The sequence below is a fragment of the Larimichthys crocea genome, chromosome VI (assembly GCF_000972845.2).
Source record: "Larimichthys crocea isolate SSNF chromosome VI, L_crocea_2.0, whole genome shotgun sequence".
Taxonomy (NCBI): domain Eukaryota; kingdom Metazoa; phylum Chordata; class Actinopteri; family Sciaenidae; genus Larimichthys; species Larimichthys crocea.
Genome location: NC_040016.1, coordinates 10,325,176 through 10,344,660, shown reverse-complemented (window position 1 = coordinate 10,344,660; position 19,485 = coordinate 10,325,176). Strand labels below are relative to the sequence as shown.

The 19,485-nt window shown below is 41.1% G+C and overlaps 4 protein-coding genes across 4 annotated transcripts in view; 3 read left to right on the top strand and 1 right to left on the bottom strand.

The window, feature by feature from the left end:
- The first annotated feature begins 376 nt into the window (after window positions 1-376).
- Window positions 377-3,839, top strand: zgc:112334 (rab GDP dissociation inhibitor beta). The gene is made up of 11 exons (XM_010748726.3): window positions 377-436; window positions 893-1,000; window positions 1,089-1,185; window positions 1,274-1,408; window positions 1,492-1,690; window positions 1,791-1,922; window positions 2,020-2,119; window positions 2,220-2,391; window positions 2,538-2,682; window positions 2,771-2,825; window positions 2,911-3,839. The coding sequence occupies exons 1-11, from the start codon at window positions 395-397 to the stop codon at window positions 3,055-3,057; spliced, it is 1,332 nt and encodes a 443-aa protein (XP_010747028.1). The 5' UTR covers window positions 377-394; the 3' UTR covers window positions 3,058-3,839.
- Window positions 3,840-3,875: 36 nt separating this feature from the next.
- Window positions 3,876-7,381, bottom strand: ndufaf3 (NADH:ubiquinone oxidoreductase complex assembly factor). The gene is made up of 5 exons (XM_010748725.3): window positions 7,245-7,381; window positions 5,142-5,337; window positions 4,953-5,019; window positions 4,649-4,749; window positions 3,876-4,487 (listed from the first exon to the last, which is right to left on the bottom strand). Exons 1-5 carry the CDS (start codon window positions 7,331-7,333, stop codon window positions 4,380-4,382), a joined length of 561 nt encoding a protein of 186 aa, XP_010747027.1. The 5' UTR covers window positions 7,334-7,381; the 3' UTR covers window positions 3,876-4,379.
- Window positions 7,382-7,731: 350 nt separating this feature from the next.
- Window positions 7,732-16,710, top strand: nckipsd (NCK interacting protein with SH3 domain). The gene is made up of 13 exons (XM_027279139.1): window positions 7,732-8,176; window positions 8,956-9,068; window positions 9,153-9,363; window positions 9,895-9,970; window positions 10,177-10,718; window positions 11,632-11,802; window positions 12,671-12,757; window positions 12,869-13,007; window positions 13,253-13,333; window positions 13,581-13,709; window positions 13,971-14,060; window positions 14,242-14,414; window positions 14,960-16,710. The coding sequence occupies exons 1-13, from the start codon at window positions 8,006-8,008 to the stop codon at window positions 15,182-15,184; spliced, it is 2,208 nt and encodes a 735-aa protein (XP_027134940.1). The 5' UTR covers window positions 7,732-8,005; the 3' UTR covers window positions 15,185-16,710.
- A 1,427-nt stretch (window positions 16,711-18,137) lies between these two features.
- Window positions 18,138-19,485, top strand: part of prkar2ab (protein kinase, cAMP-dependent, regulatory, type II, alpha, B) — an 11,931-nt gene continuing 10,583 nt past the window's right edge. Inside the window, 2 exon segments of the mRNA XM_010748722.3 lie at window positions 18,138-18,254; window positions 18,367-18,487. Coding sequence (XP_010747024.3) covers window positions 18,383-18,487 — 105 coding nt within the window. The 5' untranslated portion in view covers window positions 18,138-18,254; window positions 18,367-18,382.

Below are 19,485 nucleotides of genomic sequence, written 5' to 3'. Positions count from 1 at the left end.
CATAGATATAACATTTTTGCATGTTTCATAGCCACCAAAATGTCTCTTTCATTTGAGGAAGGAGAAGGTGAGGTGAGGGGGTTACAATGAGCAGCTACACAGCTAGATGCCACTAAATCATTGCACACCGGTCCTTTAATACCTCAACCTGCAGTGGCTGGGAAACCCCACCTCTAGGCAATCTCTCTCTCATACACACACATAGATGTGTCGGTCTTAAGAGGATTATAGCAAAGGCGAATACAAAGCAATTACTGTCACTTATCATCATCAGCTGTGTTTCTCTCTGTATGAATATACAGTATACGCATGCCCACACACAGGCACAGACTAACAATACTGCAACAAGGCTGCACTCAGCACTCAGTGAGCGACACGTGGAGAGACTGTTAGGATGCAGGAATATGATATTATTGTGCTTGGAACTGGACTTAAGGTAAGAAAACACATATTTATTATAAAATAGTAGCCTACATAAGGTGTGTCCACTTGAGAACAGACACTGAAATCAAGAGCTGCAAAGAGTTTTACTGCAGCTTGTGTTAAAAAACAAATTTCTTGACCAATGATTGGATTGGTGCTATGACTACATGTTATCCAATCCCTTTATTACCACATTAATATTTTGTGCTGAGAACCAAGAAATATACTAAATGAAATATTTACCCTCGAATACTTTATAGTATTAGGTTGTGGTTAAGTTTGTTCATGAGTAAAATGGTCACACCTATACTGATCATTCACATGCAGACTTTCTGAGCTCCTGTTGGCTGATTAAGGGGTTTACAACAATTAGATAATGTCATTATAGTCTTGATCTACAGATGCACACCTCCAACTGCTGACCTGCACTATACTGTCAACCCCCTGTCTGTCTGCCTGTCTGTCTCAGGAATGTATCCTGTCTGGTTTAATGTCTCAAAGCGGCAAAAAGGTTCTTCACATTGACAGGAATCCTTACTACGGTGGAGAGAGTGCAGCCATTTCTCACCTTGAGCAGGTGTGTTCACACAAACACAAACAACACATGAGCACATGTGTGTATTCTCCATTTTCTCCAAAAAATATATATTTGTCTACATTTACAGCTGTACAAGAAGTTTAAGGTTCCAGGTCCTGCTCAGTCTACGGTCCATGAAAAAGAGTGGAATATTGACCTCATCCCCAAATTTTTTCTTGCCAATGGTGAGAGCTTAGCGCCGTTCATCTGGGATTTTGCTTTTGCTTGTTTTAGTGTAAGTTAGAGTCATTTTTTGTGCTGTCCGTGTTTTAGGTCAGCTGGTGAAGATCTTGGTAAACACTGAGGTTACTCGGTATCTGGACTTCAAAGTCATCGAAGGCAGCTATGTATACCAAGCGGGCAGAGTGCACAAAGTGCCCTGCACAGAGGAAGACGCTCAGGCTTCAGGTGATGAACAAAGTTGTTGCAAATTCATCCGCAGATTTGTAACACCTATTTAATAATGTTCATTAAAAATGTGTATATTTCAGATCTTATGGGCATGTTTGACAAGAGAAGGTTCAGGAAGCTGCTGCTCTTTGCCATGAACTTTGATGTGAGGCACCCTCGCACCTACCAGGACATGGATCCTCACAAAACGACCACGCGTGACCTCTTCTGCCACTTTGATCTGGGACTAGATGTCGTTGAGTTCATAGGTCATGCCATAGCCTTACACGACAGTGAAAGGTCAGTCACCAGGCATTTACATAAACCAGATGGAAATGATGACAGACATTAAGTTTTAAGCTGCCTGGTCTCACTTTACTGTCTCCTGGTGACCCCGTAGTTACTTGGACCAGCCGTGTTTGGAAACCATCACACGGATCAAGCTGTATTCTGAGTCTCTGTGCCGTCACAACAACAGTCCATATATCTACCCTGTGTATGGGCTGGGGGAACTACCACAAGGATTTGCCAGGTTACAAAATAACTACTTTAAGTTCCAGTTTGTTCCCGTTGTTACATTCACTGCAGTGAGGTCAACATCAAGTTGAGGCAACTTCTGTGTGTTTCAGACTAAACGCAGAGTATGGGGGAACTTTCCTGTTGAACAGAGCAGTGCAAGAGATTGTGATGGACAACGGCAAAGTGACAGCTGTAAAATCTGAGGGGAAGGCAAGTGTTTTATGTAGAAGAAGCGTTGAGAAGTTGGTGCTTTTAGGAGGAAAATTCCGCTTGTACAACTGAGTGCTCAGTCTTTCTATTTCTTTAACAGCTGTTCCACTGTAAACAGCTCATCTGTGATCCGAGCTACGTCCCTCACCGAGCGAGGAAAGTGGGGCGTGTGATAAGAGTCATCTGTTTATTAAATCATCCAGTTAAAAACACCCATGAGGCCACCTCCTGTCAAATCATCATCCCCCAAGTACAACTCCACAGGAAATCAGGTGTTTATTTCCTGCTACAGCATGAAAGATAAATCAATATTTAATTTGAACATTTCATACGTGTTTCAGTCCGCATGATCTTGGCTGAAAAAGTTGATCACACTGATTCATAATTAATAGAAAACCTTCTCTCTCTGTCTATGCAGACATTTACATATCTGTGGTGTCCTATGCCCACAATGTGGCCTCGGAGGGGGTGTACATCGCCACGGTGAGCACGACTGTAGAAACCAGCAACCCAGAGAAAGAAGTTCAGCCAGCGCTGGAGCTTCTCGAGCCCATCATGCAAAAGTTAGTGCTGCCTTTAAGTCTTCAGTTTTACTGTCTGTGGAATTACATTTGATTACACTGACTTTATTTCCTGTCACCACCAATCTAGATTTGTTTCAGTCCACCGCCTGCTTATTCCCAAAGACGATGGAAAGAATAGTCAGGTAATTTTGTTGCAAAAAAATAAATGAATAAAAAGAATAAATTGCGATGAAGTGTGGTGGGTCATGTTTCTCCTGTCTTCAATAGATTTTTGTGTCCCGTTCGTACGATTCAACAAACCACTTTGAGGCAGAGTGTGAGGACATCAAAGACATGTATCACCGGATCACAGGAGCAGAGCTCTGCTTCAGAGACTCGCAGAGACACTCGTCTTACAACTCTGATGATGACTGAGAAAGACTCTCAACATCAGCGCCAAATAATTAAACATCTGGGAGGCCATTAATGACATAATGCATGATTGTAAGATACTACTGGACAACTGTAAGGTAGAGGGTGATATGTAACATGTAGATTTGTGAGTGTACTATGTAAATGTTGGGTGTCCTTTTTTCCTCTAATTTGTCCCTTTTGTGAAATTCTCTTTTGTTTATCCCTTTATTTATTTTTTTCTTCTGCTTTTACAATGTTTTGGTATGAGAAAAGTCAATACTCTGTGACCATTAATATAACTTTTTGCTACACAGTTTCTAGATTTTATTGTTTATATCACCACCATATGTTCAAAGACACAACTTCATAATTACTATTCAATATTTTTAGCTGCCAAATTAACTCTATGTACTCTACTCTTGTGTTGATGGACCTAATTAACTATTAAGTAACTGAATATTTTATTTCTACATGAGGTCAGTTTTTGTTTTCTCCTCCAAGCACCAGCTGGTGAAAGTAATCATGCAGCCCCCTGCATGTGAACGACATGGGATTTAAACATTCAGTCAGACTGTGTGCATGTGGCACACATGATTAGAGATGATGTGCAGAGGATTTGTGGATTCTCTTATCTATGGAGCTTATGTGCGAGGACAAAGCTGCTGAATTATGTCATGTGCTGTACACGGGCAGCTTGCTGGTCGCTTGCTGGAGACAAAGGACTGACAGCGCAAAGAGGCTTAACCCGAATGAAGGACAGTCACCATCGACACCTCAGGAGGAGGCCTGGAACATACTCACACACTCACACACAAAGAATTTGTCCATTTAAGCTTTTAAAATAATAAATATTTAATGTAGGTGTTTTTATGCATTTATTTCATTCTTTTACAGTTGTGTGTTGCATGTGAAGCTTTTAAATATATATATATATTATACAAGTAACACAGGATCTACACAAGAATACTGTTACGCTTTATTACAGTCTAGTTCTCCATCATGGATGTGCTGACTTGACTACATTTACATGAGCTCTTGTAGACATTTTTTGTGCTGACTGAAATGGTGACAGGCACAAACACTGGTGGTGTTTGTGTCTGTCACCATTTCAGCTCTCTGCTGACATAGCTGCGTGACGACAGCTGCTTTTAACACCTTAAACTCCACAAAAAAAATAAACAGTTGTAACCAAATATAGCGACGGTTAGCTAGAAGTCACTGAGTTTGTTCCTGGAAGTTACGTGCCAGAATAAAACAACCATCCTGCAGGTCCTGAGATCATTCATTGACCTCTGACCTCCATCTGCAGAAATCAGTCACAGTGTCTGTCAACATCACGACACTTATTCCTGTGTCACATCCAGTGCCGTGCTGACGGGTGGGGGGATCAGACCAGCAGCTGCCACTCTTCGCTCACTTGTCAGGAAGTTGAAGGTAGCACATGCATTTGGCTGCAACACAGAAAAAAAAGAAAGAAGCATAAATTACAGTGGCTCGGTAGTTAAAGTGTTGTTGGTAAGGCACTCAGAGTCTTCCTGTCTTTGTTGAAGTCTTTTAATGCTGTCAGGAGGCGTGTATGCACTTTACTATACTGAGAATTGGCAGACGTTACCGTGTCTTGCACCTCCACAGCGATGCCTTTTTTCTTGAGTAGAGCGAGGACGGAGGGGTTAATTCGTTCAAGCCGTGCGCCCGTGCCCAGCACAAGAATCTCTACATACATAACGACAAAATTGTTTTCTTTCAGTGAAATGCGCTATATATAAACGTAGATGAGTGAGCATATCAAGGCAAAAGCTGAAAAACTGTGGGAAAATATAATGAAAACACAACATGAATATTAAAATCTTTTATTATTATTATTTGTAACTAATCTCCCATCTGTGTGTCAGTGTGCTTTTATTTATTTTTTTTACCTATTCTTGGTTCAAGCATGTGGAAAAGTGAGACACTTTCTTCTGTGATGTCTTTGTAACTACCAACCTGCAGAGAGAGAGAGATTTAAAACAATGAACAATAACGCACATAGACAGAAGTTTAAATTGAATGCAAAGCAGGACATGACAAATTAAGAGCTGTGAAGGTAGTTTAGATATTGATCTCACGTTCCACTGGAGGATAGCAGGAGGCAGCACAGCGCAGGGCCCGAACACTTTGTTGCCATCAATGTTGAATCCTTGAGAACTGTAGCTGTGGATCATGACCCCACCGTCCAGCTCCTTCTGCATGATGGACACTGAGGTGCGCTGGTACATTTCATCATCACTGGGACTTAATCGATGTGCACGAGAGAGAAATGGGCTGTAACAAAAGACGTGTAAACACAGTCAGGACCAACATCATATTAAGTAGGCAAGACTATTCTGTTATTTTAATATTGCAAAGAGTGATTGTGGCCTGAAAAACCGTGGGCAGTCTCTCTATCTTCTCCATCGCTTTAAATTGCACGACTTCTCTGCAGGACTGTTGCCATGTGACCCAGTTGAAAAGCCAAAAATCTAATGCCAACCCGCTGACAGGGCTGGCAGCCAAAAGCTTTAGAGCTGTTTCTGCAAAAAAGAGGCTTCCAGGAAAGAAACGTTTTCTGCTTGTCTAAGGAGCTGCAGCACATTCTGGCCTGTACTCACAGTTTTTTTATTCCTGACTCTTACAAAAATCTGAGCACGTTAAGCATCTTTTGTCTTGGAAATGTGAAGCACTGCACTTTTCAGTCGACTGTTGTCTCGCCAGCTGTTTTTTTTTTTTTTTTAAAGCAGCAGGAGACTCATGAGGCGATCTGGCCTGAAGACCAGTGTGAATGCTACAACAGACTCCACCAGATGGAGCCAGAGATGCTGTCTGATAGACAAACAAGCTTAAGAGTTTGTTCCTAACAGGAGTCCGAATGGGAGAGTTATAATAGGAGAAAAACACTGTTCTTGATCTATTCACTGTTGCTAAGCAAAGTTTTAATCAGTAAGATCTTCAAGAGCATCTACAATCACAAACCTCAAAATAATACGCATATGTAATCTAAAATATGCAACCCACATGAAAAGCTATATCTCACAGCAACCATATATGTGTAATCATCAGAGGCAGGTGTCAACATTTAAAGTGCAAAACAATAACGATAAACAGTCAGACAGAACCCCAGAGAGAGAAAACAGAAACAGACCCACATTTTTTTTGTTATTTTATTGTTTGTTATCTGACACCTGTCATTGATGTTTGCGCCATTATACGCAGACACACACACACTTTTTTTCTTGCATATTTTATATTTATTTATATACAGTTTTATATTTTGCGTATATCCTGCGCATATGGTAGCTTTGAGCCACAGCCAAACAGCCTCACTGCATTCTGTCCTTTTCAATAATTAGCTAATTCATCTAAAAGGATAATAACTGAGGGATTAACCAACCCTGAAAATATGTTGTTATTATTATTATTTACAGCTCTAGTCCTCAAGCAGTTCCACATGTACTGGTGTACAAACAGGATCCCACCGTGCAGAGTTTGTACAATCCCATAATGTAACATGACCTACAGGCTCTATATTGTTATAAAAATTAGGATTATACTGGGGTTCAGGTGTTTTAATTCATATAGTGTGTGTGTCCTGTCTTTACTATGTCTCGTGCACTTCCCTTAGTTGGCCTCTAATTTACTGAGGCTGGCAGGGAGAGATAATTATAAATCAGTAGTACAAGGACAGGAGAGACAGGTTAGGGAAATACCATTTGGATATAAAACATAATGCTCATTACTAAACAGAAAACCAAAAAAGAATGTTATGATATTATCTGTATCAGTGGGGAGGTGTCCGAGACAGCCCATTTTTTAAAAAAATGTATAAGATCCAACTGTTAGAGCTCCTCAAGGAGCCTTTTCTCTGTTAAACGCTCCTTCTTGTACAAGAATAATAAAATCAACTTAAACTTTGATACTTTGAATCCAGTCTTCCTTATTCAAGGAATTTCTTTAAAAATTCCCGCTAAACAATAATAATAATAATAATAATCATATATTTTATAAACCAATATTACCTCTCGAAGTAAACACATTAATAAACGAGCATCTCAAACTATCACATCCAGGTGTTTCACAATAAGAGCATGACTTCTTAATGTCCTCGTCTCTGCGCACAGAGGAGGGAAGTCCAAATTAAGGACAGTTACTAAACTGTTTAAATCTTAAAGCGATCACAAAACACACGAACATACCTGGAGAAGGCAGGTACCGGCCTGGAGGAGAGGAGAAGTCCGTGTGTTGATCTCTGAAGGAGGAATCTGGCACACACAGCACCGGCCATGTTGACTGAACAGACTTCGGTGCAACACCAGGCTGCTTGTTTCCGGTGTTGTGTATCGCAAAATCGAACATTTTTTAATATATTTTATTTTATTTAATTTTTTATTAAACCAAGCTTTAAAAGATTATTATATTAAAATTATTATAAAATTATTTATTATTTTTTGCCTGTTAGGAATATAACTTTACATTACTAACTATATACAAAGTTAAACAGCTAACAGTTGTCAAGAGAAGTCATAGCAACCATCCAAATCCAAATTATTTGACATATAAAAATAAACTAAAAAACATTTTTTTAAAAAAGATAAAAACATAAAACTGTACAATATAAAAATAAATAAATAAATACGTATTTAAATGTTATATTTTTGAAATAAACGGACGTTGACGATGAGTAACGGTTAACGTCTCTCGCTCGCGCTCTCGGCCGTTGATTTAAATGTCTGGCCGGGGGGCGTGTTCACGGAGTAACAGCGCCCCCTGCGGCCGCGGCAGGCAACAGTCACCCGGGTCAGATGATCGCAGTTACATTGTAAATAGACCGCAGAGATCCTCCGTGGCCATGCCTTCATAGCCCTCCAACAGAGCCAGATATTTCCAGTCGGAGACGCCCTAATCTTCGCACACAGGTTCTCTCTCCGTCTTCGGCGTGTTAAAGTGTGGATAAACTATGTACCGGTCTCTGTACGCCTTCCGATCCGCGGAGCCCAACTCGCTGCACTTCGCGGCCGGAGAGAGCTTCCTAATCCTGGAGAGAAGCAACAAACACTGGTGGCTGGGGTCCCGCTGCAGCTCGGGGGAAACCGGCTACGTCCCAGCCTCATACATCGAGAAAATACAGGTAAACAGGCACTGTCTGGCTTTTTCTTTCTTTCTTTTTTTGTCTGAATGAAAACAAGCGGTGTGACCATGTCGCATCACTGAGTGAAAATGTAGTGAATGCGTAGTAAGGGTTGAACTGATGTGATCGAGGGAGACAGGCCATGTTGAAGCTGACTGCTGATTATTGTGAGGAAAGAAGAAGAAAATGCATGCATGCATGCAGAGGAGCCCATGAATTATTGTTAAGGGGTTGCATGAGATGAAGGGACATGGCCCTCTGCACTGCAGCTGCTCACTGCGACAGACAGGAGATATGGGATAGGACAGGACAGGATGAGCTATGACAGGACAGGATGATACAGGAGACAGGACAAGGCCACCAAGACAGAAAGCCATTGTTTCTGCTCAGTTTCAGATAATCTGCTCCTGTGTGTCTACCTCTTTTATGATCAACTTATCCCTGTCATTGTTTCAATAAGTGGAAACTTCCTTTCACATTTCTCTCAGTCACACCCTCATGTGCTCTACAGTGATGAGACAATGTTTTGCAAAGATCCAGACTTACAGTGAACTAGTCGGAGCATGTATTTTGTGAAATCACAGGCTCGGGGTAGGAATGCTCTCCTCTCCGGCTGTTAATGACGAGGAGAGGTTTAATGAGCCCCTGGTTAAAAAGGCTGCGTGTTAGATAACTGCCCCAGTTTGTTTCTGCCATGTCCTCGAGCCACAGATCTGTTTTTGTTTAAAATTTAATAATTACGTGAATGAATATTTAATTCTATTTCCTCTTTCTTGCAGGCTCCAGAGCAGGATGAGGTGCTGCAGTCTATTGACAGAGCGATCGAAGGGATCCACAATGTGGCCTTAAAGAATGGAGGCAAATACAATCTGGAACAGAGAGACGTGTTACAGTGAGTCAAAAAACGCACACACAAACACAATATATTATATTTATTTTGAATCTGGATATGAATCCTTCTTCCTCTTTGTTGTAGGAAGCTGATCCATCACAGAAAGGAGACTCTTGCACGGCGAAGTTCCTCGTCCACCGGTCACAAACCAGGCCTCCCATCTTCCAGCAGTGAAATATCTCTCAGTCAGACACCTCCTCCACCCAACGGCCTTAAACAAGACTATGGACGGCAGGGGAGCCTGCCGTTATCAGGAAGCATGGACAATATGCAAGGAGAATCGGGCTTTTACCAGGTAACGCACTCGCACAGAGCACATTTAAATGTTTTATTTGAATCAAAAATACAGGATTCAGACTTTGAGACATGTTATTAACATTATCTCACGCATAGGAGCGTGTAGTTACAGGCTTACAACAGATCTTAAAGTATCTGAAAAACTGTTTTATTTGTCTTTTTCTTTCTTTTTTTATTATTACTTTTTTAAATTTCTCCTAATGTCTTTCTCCCTCTCTTCTTCTTGTAAAGCTCTTAGCTTCTGTTGTGAACATGCTCAAGGCTGCCAAATATTACATAATACCTACCTCACAGATGCGAGGGATTGTTTGTTTTTGATTGTTTCATAAGACACAGCCAGTCTTTAAGATTTAAACACCCATTTGGCATTTTATTTGTGAAACAGTATCAGGATGTTACAGAATCGATCGTCATCACACAGGAATGCTGTCTCTCTCCTCTCTTGACAGCCGTGACAATTAAATCAACAGTGTGCTCATTCTGTACAGTACGCCCTCAAATGTTTCCCCTCCTGCGTCCCCTCCTGCAGGTGCCCCCTCAGGCTCGACGTGCGGCTCCGATTACCCCACCTCCCCCTGAGAAACAGAGAAACAGCCGGCGTCCAGGTTAGAGCTCACAGAGCGGCGGTGTATTCACAGCATTACTCACACGTTTCTCACAGTATCGCAAGTTACAGCGCCGCACAGTTTAGCTGCTGCTACCTGCTGCAGCTCCTCACAAACACACTCTATTCTTAGTCAGGTCATTCCTGTTCACTCTCCTCTCTGTAACCGGAGCCCCCTCGTCTCTCCCTCTCTTTCTGTCCCAGCAGAGCCGGAGGTCCCCTCCAGAGTGTCCTCTCTCCCCGCGTCTCCTGCTCCCTCCCTCTCAATCAGCACCACCTCTTTAGAGTCGGGCTCCTCCCACTCACTGGTCTCCTCTGATGTCAGTTTGCCAAGTGTATCCAGCACTCCCCCCCCTCCTGTGCCATCCCGTGTGAAGCCCCCTGCGCCGCCTCCAGACGTGCTTCCCTCGGACTCCCCTCCTCAGCCAGCTCCTGTAAAGAAGAGCCCGGCTCCACAGCCTCCCCAGCCCACCCCTCCTCCGCAGCCCAGTGTGGAGGCGCAGCCGGAGACTGAATGGCCAGTTGCCCCCCCGTCTGTCGCAGAAAGCCCTCCTGGCAGCCCCACTACCCCTGAGACAGTTCCCATGACCATTGGGGCTGAACTGATCGAGCTGGTACGGAAGAACACAAGCTTGAGTTACGAGCTGTCACGGGTCGCTGTCGGCGTGGTGGTGGGCCATCTGCAGATGGCTTTACCTCAAGCCTCCGACGCTTTGGAACAAGTTCTCCTCTCGCTGGTGGAGAGCAAGGTCAGATTTGTTTTCATGTTTTCATTACATCATGTGGACTCAGTATCCTGGAGCCTCGCCAGCTTCAAGGAGAATACCGGTATCGTTTAGAGTTACAGCTCAGTCTGCATTTAGCTGACATTTCTCACGTCGCATCTCTGACTTTGAGACACAGGGGACAGTACGCACAGTATGCAATGTATCACTCATTTCCTCCTTTTTAATTGCAGCATCAAATCAAGCTTGAAATGAGCTGCTGATTCCCGTCCTGGAAGATATTTCTGTTACTTTCTTTCTGGGTGATTAATAGTGCGTAACCTCAAACCTCAAACAGCATTTGCTGAAAGCTTTTGGCTGCCTCCTGTATTTACATGGTGACACATGTGTGCACACTCTCATCTAATTAAACCCTAAAATACTCTGTAGTCTAACAGAGGCCTCGCTGTTATAAAAATCATTTAACTTGAGCTTGAGACACTGATAATGCAAAGAGTTTTAAACAGGACCAGTTCAGGGGTTGTAGTCCAGATGATTTTTATGCCTGTATATGTTGTTTTTAATACTTTTAAAAATGTATTACAGAGACTAATCTCTTCTGAAGGAAGGACAATAAGCACTGATATCTCCAATTATTACACTTTAATGTACAGGAGTCTGGTATTATCCTTTAAAGCTGCTCTAATCAATATTTTTACATTGTCAATGGACAAAGTTACTATTTATAATGTGAAAATGGTCATTCATAGCAACACACTAATAGTCATTGTGAAGCTACACCCACATCTCAATGACTAAAATCAAATAAATTACTGAGTGCTCAGTCATGTTTGAGTAAGTTAAGTTAGTTTCTGTGTTAAAAATACAAAATGTTCCTCTGCACTGGTATTTCAAGTTATACTAGAAATGGCTGTCCCACTGTTTTATGTCACTGTAGGATTTGAGTGCAGCGCTGCCTCAGGGTCAGGTGTGTCACGACGAACAGAGGCTGGAGGTGATCTTCAGCGACCTCGCCCGACACCGGGATGACTCCCAGCAGCGAAGCTGGGCGCTTCACGAAGACCACGCACTCATCGCCTGCTACCTGGAGGAGCTGCTGAAGATACTGGTATGATGCAGAGACCACGACCGTGACAACAGTCTGCAGGCCGTCTGGTTTCTGACTCAAGTGTACGAAGGCGTGTGAAGTCCTGACTTAGTCACACTTAAAAAAAGAAAGATGCATTTCACATATAATTTCACTTATATAGAGCTTTTTAAAACGGCCGTTACAAAACAGGAAAAACACGAACAAAGAAAGCAAAAATATCAAGTGAGAAACACACAAGAACTCTTGTGAGTTTTTTTTTAAAGATTATTTATGGGGGGTTTTGAACATTTGTTTCTTGGAGACAGGAAGGTGGGGAAAGAAAGGGTGGATGACGTGCAGGACAGAATTTAACCCCGGGCTGCGGCAACAGTCTTAGCCTTTGTGTATGGGGTACAGCTGAGCTACCAGGGTATCAATATACACAGAAATGTATCCTGTTTGAATGCAGTGAAAAAAAAGAGGACATATGAAAAGAGGATTCGGGTAAAGTCATACCAGGAGACAGTTTTCAGTAAGAGCTGTAAAAATATGAGGCTTCTAATTCAATGCACATTGTAGGTGGGTACAAAAGTTTCCCCTTTGGGATGAATCCCATGTCATGCTGTAAATACCAGACATGTTTGATAGGATCACACCGGCTTTACAACTCCAACAGTGTGGTTAAAGACTGAATCTGTAAACTCTTCAGGCTGCCAAATATTCTCTGTTGGCAGTTTGCTCCAGACTAAGACTCAGATCAGCTTTGGGATGTCCAGATGAGCTGTTTTAATCCTCTGCTGTGTCCGGGCACTGTGACTGTCAGACAGATTATGAATCAACATAGATGTGATGTTGTTATATAAATGTTCTTACAACTAAAAGCTGCTTTTTTTCCCCCCCTCCTCAGACTGATGCAGACCCAGAGGTGTCTAAGAGGATGTGCAAGGTTAACCACTTTGAGAGCGTGCTGTCTCTGGTTTCATATTATCAGATGGTAAGACAGTAACGCAACAAAGCATTTTTATTTTGAATCAGTCCAGAATATGTGATTACGATGCCCCTGAGAAGACTTGTTTAGTCATCGTTGTTATCATGTGACATGCAGGAGCATCGTGTGTCTTTGCGGCTGCTGCTGCTCAAAGTATTCGGGGCGATGTGCAGCCTGGACGCTTCTCTCATCTCCACCCTGCTCAACTCCATCCTCCCCATGGAGCTGGCCAGGGACCTACAGACAGACACACAAGGTATTTTCACCTTTGATTTAGATGTCACTGTCTCTGGTTCATCTGCAGTAGCACTCCTCAAGCTTAAAAGTCCAATGTGTCAGATTTAGGGTGCCCCCTATGCCATAGCTCCTCTCCGTTGAACTGCCATGTTTCTAGTTTCCTCTTCACACTAGCAGCTACACCAGTAGATGGTATTAAATCCTGCACACAGGACCTTTTTTTTACTATTTTAATGGACTATTCTTTGACTTTTCTCTCCTCAGAACACCAGAAGATGTGCTACACGGCTTTGGTACTCACTATGATCTTCTCAATGGGCGAGCAGGTGCCATATCATCATTACGGTACGGCACACAGCTGCTGTGTTATATTAAAAACTTCACACATCACTGATGCGTGAAGTTTCCACAACAGTTGTAAACAACTCTAGCTCCATGACAACGATGCATTTTTCACTTTGTGTGACAGATTGTAAAAGTTTTTCCCGTCCTACACTGATCAAGTCATTTGACACGCATTCATTAAACGGTCTATTGAAGGGATAATGTCTTGTTTGACTCAGACATAATCCTGACGCTCCCTTGTTTACAGAACACTTGAATGCTGACTTTGTTGAGTTTCTCTTGGGCGTGGTGGAGGACGGGCTTCCGTCTGACCCAACGGAGCAGCTGCCTGACATCTTCTTGAACCTTGTGCTGGCCTTTAACCTGCATCACACAGGTGAGAATCACCACTGTGTTTACAGCAGACGTTTTGCTTTGCTCCATTAATGTTTACAGGGAGGCTTAAATCCATCCAATTATTAATGTATTTATTAACACGTGTTGTGTGCTTCTGTGCTTTTCCTGCTATGATGAGTCAAAGTAAACCCTGTAGGAGCAGTAATAAACAACAGACTTCTGCACAGCTACATTCTCACATACAAAGGAGCTTTCATTGTTTACCATAAAAACTTTTTTGTGTCTCGTCTGTGTCACCCAGCACCCAGCAACAATGTTATCATGCAGGAACTGAAGAAGAAAAATGTCAAGATCCTATCAGAGAAAGTGTTGCTGCTCCTAAACAGAGGGGGTGAGATACCACTTTTGTTTGTCTCGACCCTTCAATAAGGAAGGAGGAACTCACGTACACATCGTATGATTTCAAACATCTGAAACACAACATAATTTTTACAACAGTCTTATTTCTCAGCTTGCATCTACATTCTCTGTCCACTCATGCCTTCACTCACTTTTCGGCCCCTCTCCTCCAGACGACCCTGTGTGTATGTTCAAACACACCCCGCCGGCACCGCACTCGGTACTCAAGTTTCTGCAGGATGTTTTCGCCAGCCGAGAGACCGCCGACATCTTCTACCGCACTGACATGATGGTGATGATCGACATCGCTGTTCGACAGATATCTGATCTTTCACCTGGAGACAAGGTGAGACCTGGACACACGCTGCTGATTCTTCTCAGACTTTTATAGGAATAGTTTTACGTTTTAGGAAACACTCCTTTGCTGCAGAGACTTTCGGGGGGAAACCATTGATCTGGTTCAGTTGGAAGATAACAAAATATGCCTACCTGCATATAGAATGCTGTTGTTTGTTCTGGGTGTGATTAGGGCAGCAAAGAAAGAGAAGTGATGCGTGTGGACGAGCTGTGCTTTTTAGGTGGAAAAAGATAGCTCTGGTGATTTGGTTGACGTGTTGGTCACAAGGAGAGGTTGCTGTCGAAATGACTCAGAGGTTGCTGATGGTGAGGCAGAGGTTGTGAGTGGTTTTGGTGTGGATTATCATGAAGATCATGATTATTCATCACAGTTTAATTTGAGGAAGTTTGTCAGGCCACTGCTACATATTATGAGCGCTGTGTCTATCCATTTCATGTAACTTGATAAGGTTCTGTATAAGCGTATTTCCCAAAATAATGAACAGTTTGTTACCATGTCTGATGATATTCTCCTCTCTTGCCCTCCCTGTGCAGCTGAGGATGGAGTATCTCTCCCTCATGCACTCCATAATACGCTCGACGGACTACCTGGAGCACCAGCACCGCCTGTCCGACCTGCAGGGGGCGCTGCAGATGATTCTCAGGGAGGAAGAGGATCCAGGAGAGGATGAAGGGAATGCTACAGCAAAACAGATGGATAAGCTAATTGTGCAGCAGATCTACAAAGAGTTCCCACAGATCAGTGAGAACCAGGACTAACCATATCAGTATCATGCTCGCACGCTGTAGTTTGCTCCCGTCTGCTGCAGGGAGGTACAATAAAGCTTGAAAGAGGAAGAACTGATGTATTCTGTGCCAGCCTGTGACGAGAGAAACAGATCCGTTTTGCCAGTGTTTTCTTGGACTCATGGTCCAAAGCTCCAGCTTGCACATAATGTTGATTTCAAAAAAAGGTTTTCACAGCTTTTCCAATCTCAGATGAACTTCATTTGAAAAAAAGGAGTGGGAGGTTTTTCTTCTTTGGCGTTCAAGAAGAGAACAAACATGACAAATGTACAAAAAACCCTGTGCGATTTAGTCATACATAGAGTTTTAAAAATAGCCAAATATAGGCCAAACTTTGAAGCAATAATTACCTTGAAAATCATACAGGAACTAACTGTATGTATTCTTAGTGTTATGAAATTAAACAGCAACCAGAACTAAACTTTATTCTGACCAAAATAACATTAAATTCATTAATTTTAGAGCATATCAAACTATTTTTAATTAATTTTTTTAAAAGTCAGATTTGAAGTTGCGTTACAGATAACAGTGCCATTATTTGAACCGTTGCTAAAAATACTTTGAGCCTTTATGTGCTTCCCTGTCAGTGGGACCAAACTACTGTGTGTTACTGAGAGCGTTATTTTCTTTACGGAGTGTAGTACTCTTAAAACGACTTCCTCTCTCATTCACCCGTTCGTTCATTCTTATTAAATTAAAGACAATTTGAACAAGTTTACTGTTCTAGTGGGAGGGAAAAAAAGCACACTCCGACTCACGTGTTATCATTACTAAGCTTTTAGGTGAGTAACTTTTGCTGCTATGTATCAAGTCTCTCCTGTGGCTCCGTCTGCAGTTTTCTCAGTCTGGTACTCTTCAAGATAATCACTCTCTGTACTTACATATGCAAAGCTCCTGAAGTATCAAAAGTTACTGACTGTTTAACGTCAGCTGTCCCTATGCTGCATTCAAACAATCTGTGCTGCAATAAGGCTTAATAGCAACCTGTAATATCGCTGTAATTATACTGAGTCTTGGCTGATGTGCGGCTTCATGGAGGGTAAACGTGTTCTGCACTTATTGTCTGAGATAATACATGCGTCAGTGTTGTTGATCTCCAATTATTATCTCATGCTCATATTGAAAATCAAGACAAGGGAGAGGAAATACAGGGCATTTCTTTTATCTCCTCGTGGTTTTAATACTTCTAACAGCGACATGTACCTTTCCTTGTTTCTTACCCATGATGTAGTGATTGATGTTCTCCCATCTTACACTTTGACTTATCTGTTTGTGTCCCTGACTTCCCTGTTTCTGAGAAGGTAGACACAACCCAGAAGTGATATCCGTTTTTAGTTCATGACCGAGTGTTCATTCATTCATTGATTATTTGTGTGTTTGTTTACAGTGTGTGTGTGTGAGAGAGGTGAGTGCCTCTTCTTTCCATGATTAACATCGTCTGCGGAAGTGCTACGACTGTGTTATAATAATAAAACTAATAAAGCTATATTTTAACAGTGGAACTGGTCGGATTGGTTGTTGGAGAGGGTGACTGCGTGGTTCAAAGTTTACAACATAATAAAACTGTAGAGGTGTTTCTAATATTTTGACCACCCCATTTACATACATTAGAAACATCCTTTAATATAATGAAATCCTGTACAGTAACTAACTGCTAAGACTTTAATAATAAACACAAAGCAGATTTTTCTGAACATTATCAAACATTATAAGCTTCAATTTATTTACAGCAGAGTCGTTGTATTGGATCACATTAGATTGTACCTACACTCACAAATTTCCATCCATTTGAATTACATAGTTTTGATATAAATAAACTAACAAACTTAATGTGAAGCAAGGAATAAGATTTATGAAATAGTACTAAAAAACTCAAAATGACTGCATTAATTTTCACTGTTGAGTTTGGGGAAACAAATTGGCTTTATTAATACTGAATGCATGAACCTGGCTACTACATTACTGTGCAGTGGAATCATATTGAGTTTATTACTACTATTACATAAATCGTATTACTTGCTTCACATCAAGTTTATTAGTTGATTTATATTAAACCTATGTAATTCAAATGGATGGATTACATTACCTAATGAAGTGCCTGGTCGGTGTATTTTATGGCTTAAACTTAATAACAATAATAATTATGTTATTGTCTATTTGTATATGAGTCAATCAATAAAAATATTGTTTAAAAATGTAAATAAAGGCCAATAAAGTCTTGATAAACTGTAACATATCCTGCCTCTGTTACAAATCTTTGTCAGAGGTGTTACACTTTGCTTTCGTAGTACAAACAAACATAGGTTTGACATAGGTACAGTTAAAAAACAAAACAGAGGACTTGACAGATAAAAGCCTTACCTGACGATATAAAGAGCTGCAGTTCCATCAGTACATTTAAAACCAAATTAAAAAGTCTGCTAAAGGACACACAGCTCTGCAGCCACTGACATTGTGGGTGTATGTTATGTGCTATTGTGTGTGTAACTGTATTTTGCATTATGTGTCCTGTGTGTGTTTTTTTTTTTTTTGCTTTGTAATGTTTGTTATTGTGCTGTAATATGTTTTAATTGTGTCTGCCGAAGGGACTGCAGATGAAAAGTAGCTGTAACTCTGGTGCAGTAAATCAAATGTAATCATTTATGTTTAATACTGTACATGGTCCCATTAAATAAATGAATTAATGAAAAGTAGACATAAATGTACATGTAAAAAGGTAAATATATATAAATATTTTTTTTACACTATATAAGAATGAAATGGAGCATAGTGCAAGGATGAAGAATACATATACAGTATGCACAGTATGATTGTATGATAAATAATGTATTTATTTACAGATATTACATCATTAAATAGATAATATAATAACAATAAATTCACCATGTGTTTTATGTTTGTTGTGATGTTTTTCAAATCTGACACACAAGCTGAATGTTTCCACCCGGACATGAAACAGAGGAGCACCAGAGTCTTGCAGTCCGTCCGGGTGAAGAAGTGGGTGAAAGGTGCTGCAGACTAACTCAGAGCCGCACACGGTCAGGTAAACCCTCACCTGTCGTGTTTGTTTGATTCCTCTGCGTGTCCGGCTTCATTTGTCTTCATTCAGCTGGTTGTCTGTGTTTTTTTCTCTTTCTTTGTTTCTCTTCCTGCAGACCGGAAAAAGTCAAAATGTCCAAACAGCCGCAGCCGATCAGCCCGATGAAGAACTTCTTCGCTGGAGGCTTTGGAGGAATCTGCCTCGTCTTTGCAGGACATCCACTGGACACCATTAAAGTGATTATAACGAGTATTACTGCACATGTCACATGTTTGCTCCTGGATCAGGTGTCTGCAGGCCCTTTGACCCACATTCAACCTGTAACATATGAGTCAGCTCACAGCTGCTGCTGCTGAAGCCTCCTGCAGACACCTACAGCTGAAAACACAAGGTTACATCACTATGATATAGTGTTTACATGCACTATGATATAGTGTTTACATCACTATAATATAGTGTTTACATGCACTATATTATAGTGTATGTAAACACTATAATATAGTGTTTACATGCACTATATGAAAAGACACATATGCTTTGTTTTTTTCTCACTGTCTGACATGAAATCAGACAATCACTTTTCCTGTTTTAGGTTTAAATGCCAGAATAATGAGAGAAAAATTGTCTAAAAAAAAAAAAAATACTTCATTCATTATTCTGGCATTTAGCAAATAGAAATAATTTTGGTAATCCTAACAGACCTAAAACAGAAAAAGTGATTGTCTGATTTCATGCCAGATAGTGAAAAATAGCATATGTGTCTTTTTTATATAGTCACTATATAAAAAGACATAAAGACACATATATACAGCTGAAACCACAAGTTTACATACACTATAATATAGTGTTTACATACACTGTATGAAAAGACACATATGCTTTGTTTTCTCACTGTCTGGCATGAAATCAGACAATCACTTTTCCTGTTTTAGGTCCGTTAGGATTACCAAAATTATTTCGATTTGCTAAATGCCAGAATAATGAGAGAAAAGTTGTCTAAATACCAAATTATATACCAAATACCAAATGCCAACTTTTCACACGTTCCTTTGGTCCACGTCCGTAAACTCTCCACACACTGCTTGCACACTTTGTGAGGGGCCCGTGGCTTGATCACTGAGTTTTACTTTAAAATATGCAAAATATGCTTATGTTTGACAAATGCACTGATGTTTGCCCTCTTTGACTTGGAATGATGAAACTACCACAAATATAGCAAAGGGAGTCAGGGTTG

What these genes read in the sequence shown, in the direction of transcription:
- zgc:112334 (XM_010748726.3), top strand. Translation starts at nt 395, where the DNA reads ATGCAGGAATATGATATTATTGTGCTTGGAACTGGACTTAAG. An exon ending in CTACCACAAGGATTTGCCAG is followed by an intron (nt 1,923 to 2,019) that starts GTTACAAAATAA and finishes TGTGTGTTTCAG; the next exon opens with ACTAAACGCAGAGTATGGGG. An exon ending in CTGTAAAATCTGAGGGGAAG is followed by an intron (nt 2,120 to 2,219) that starts GCAAGTGTTTTA and finishes TTTCTTTAACAG; the next exon opens with CTGTTCCACTGTAAACAGCT.
- ndufaf3 (XM_010748725.3), bottom strand. Translation starts at nt 7,333, where the DNA reads ATGGCCGGTGCTGTGTGTGCCAGATTCCTCCTTCAGAGATCAACACAC. An exon ending in CCGGTACCTGCCTTCTCCAG is followed by an intron (nt 5,338 to 7,244) that starts GTATGTTCGTGT and finishes CTTTTGTTACAG; the next exon opens with CCCATTTCTCTCTCGTGCAC. An exon ending in CATGCTTGAACCAAGAATAG is followed by an intron (nt 4,750 to 4,952) that starts GTAAAAAAAATA and finishes TTATGTATGTAG; the next exon opens with AGATTCTTGTGCTGGGCACG.
- nckipsd (XM_027279139.1), top strand. Translation starts at nt 8,006, where the DNA reads ATGTACCGGTCTCTGTACGCCTTCCGATCCGCGGAGCCCAACTCGCTG. An exon ending in GCTGCTCCTAAACAGAGGGG is followed by an intron (nt 14,061 to 14,241) that starts GTGAGATACCAC and finishes CCTCTCCTCCAG; the next exon opens with ACGACCCTGTGTGTATGTTC. An exon ending in ATCTTTCACCTGGAGACAAG is followed by an intron (nt 14,415 to 14,959) that starts GTGAGACCTGGA and finishes CTCCCTGTGCAG; the next exon opens with CTGAGGATGGAGTATCTCTC.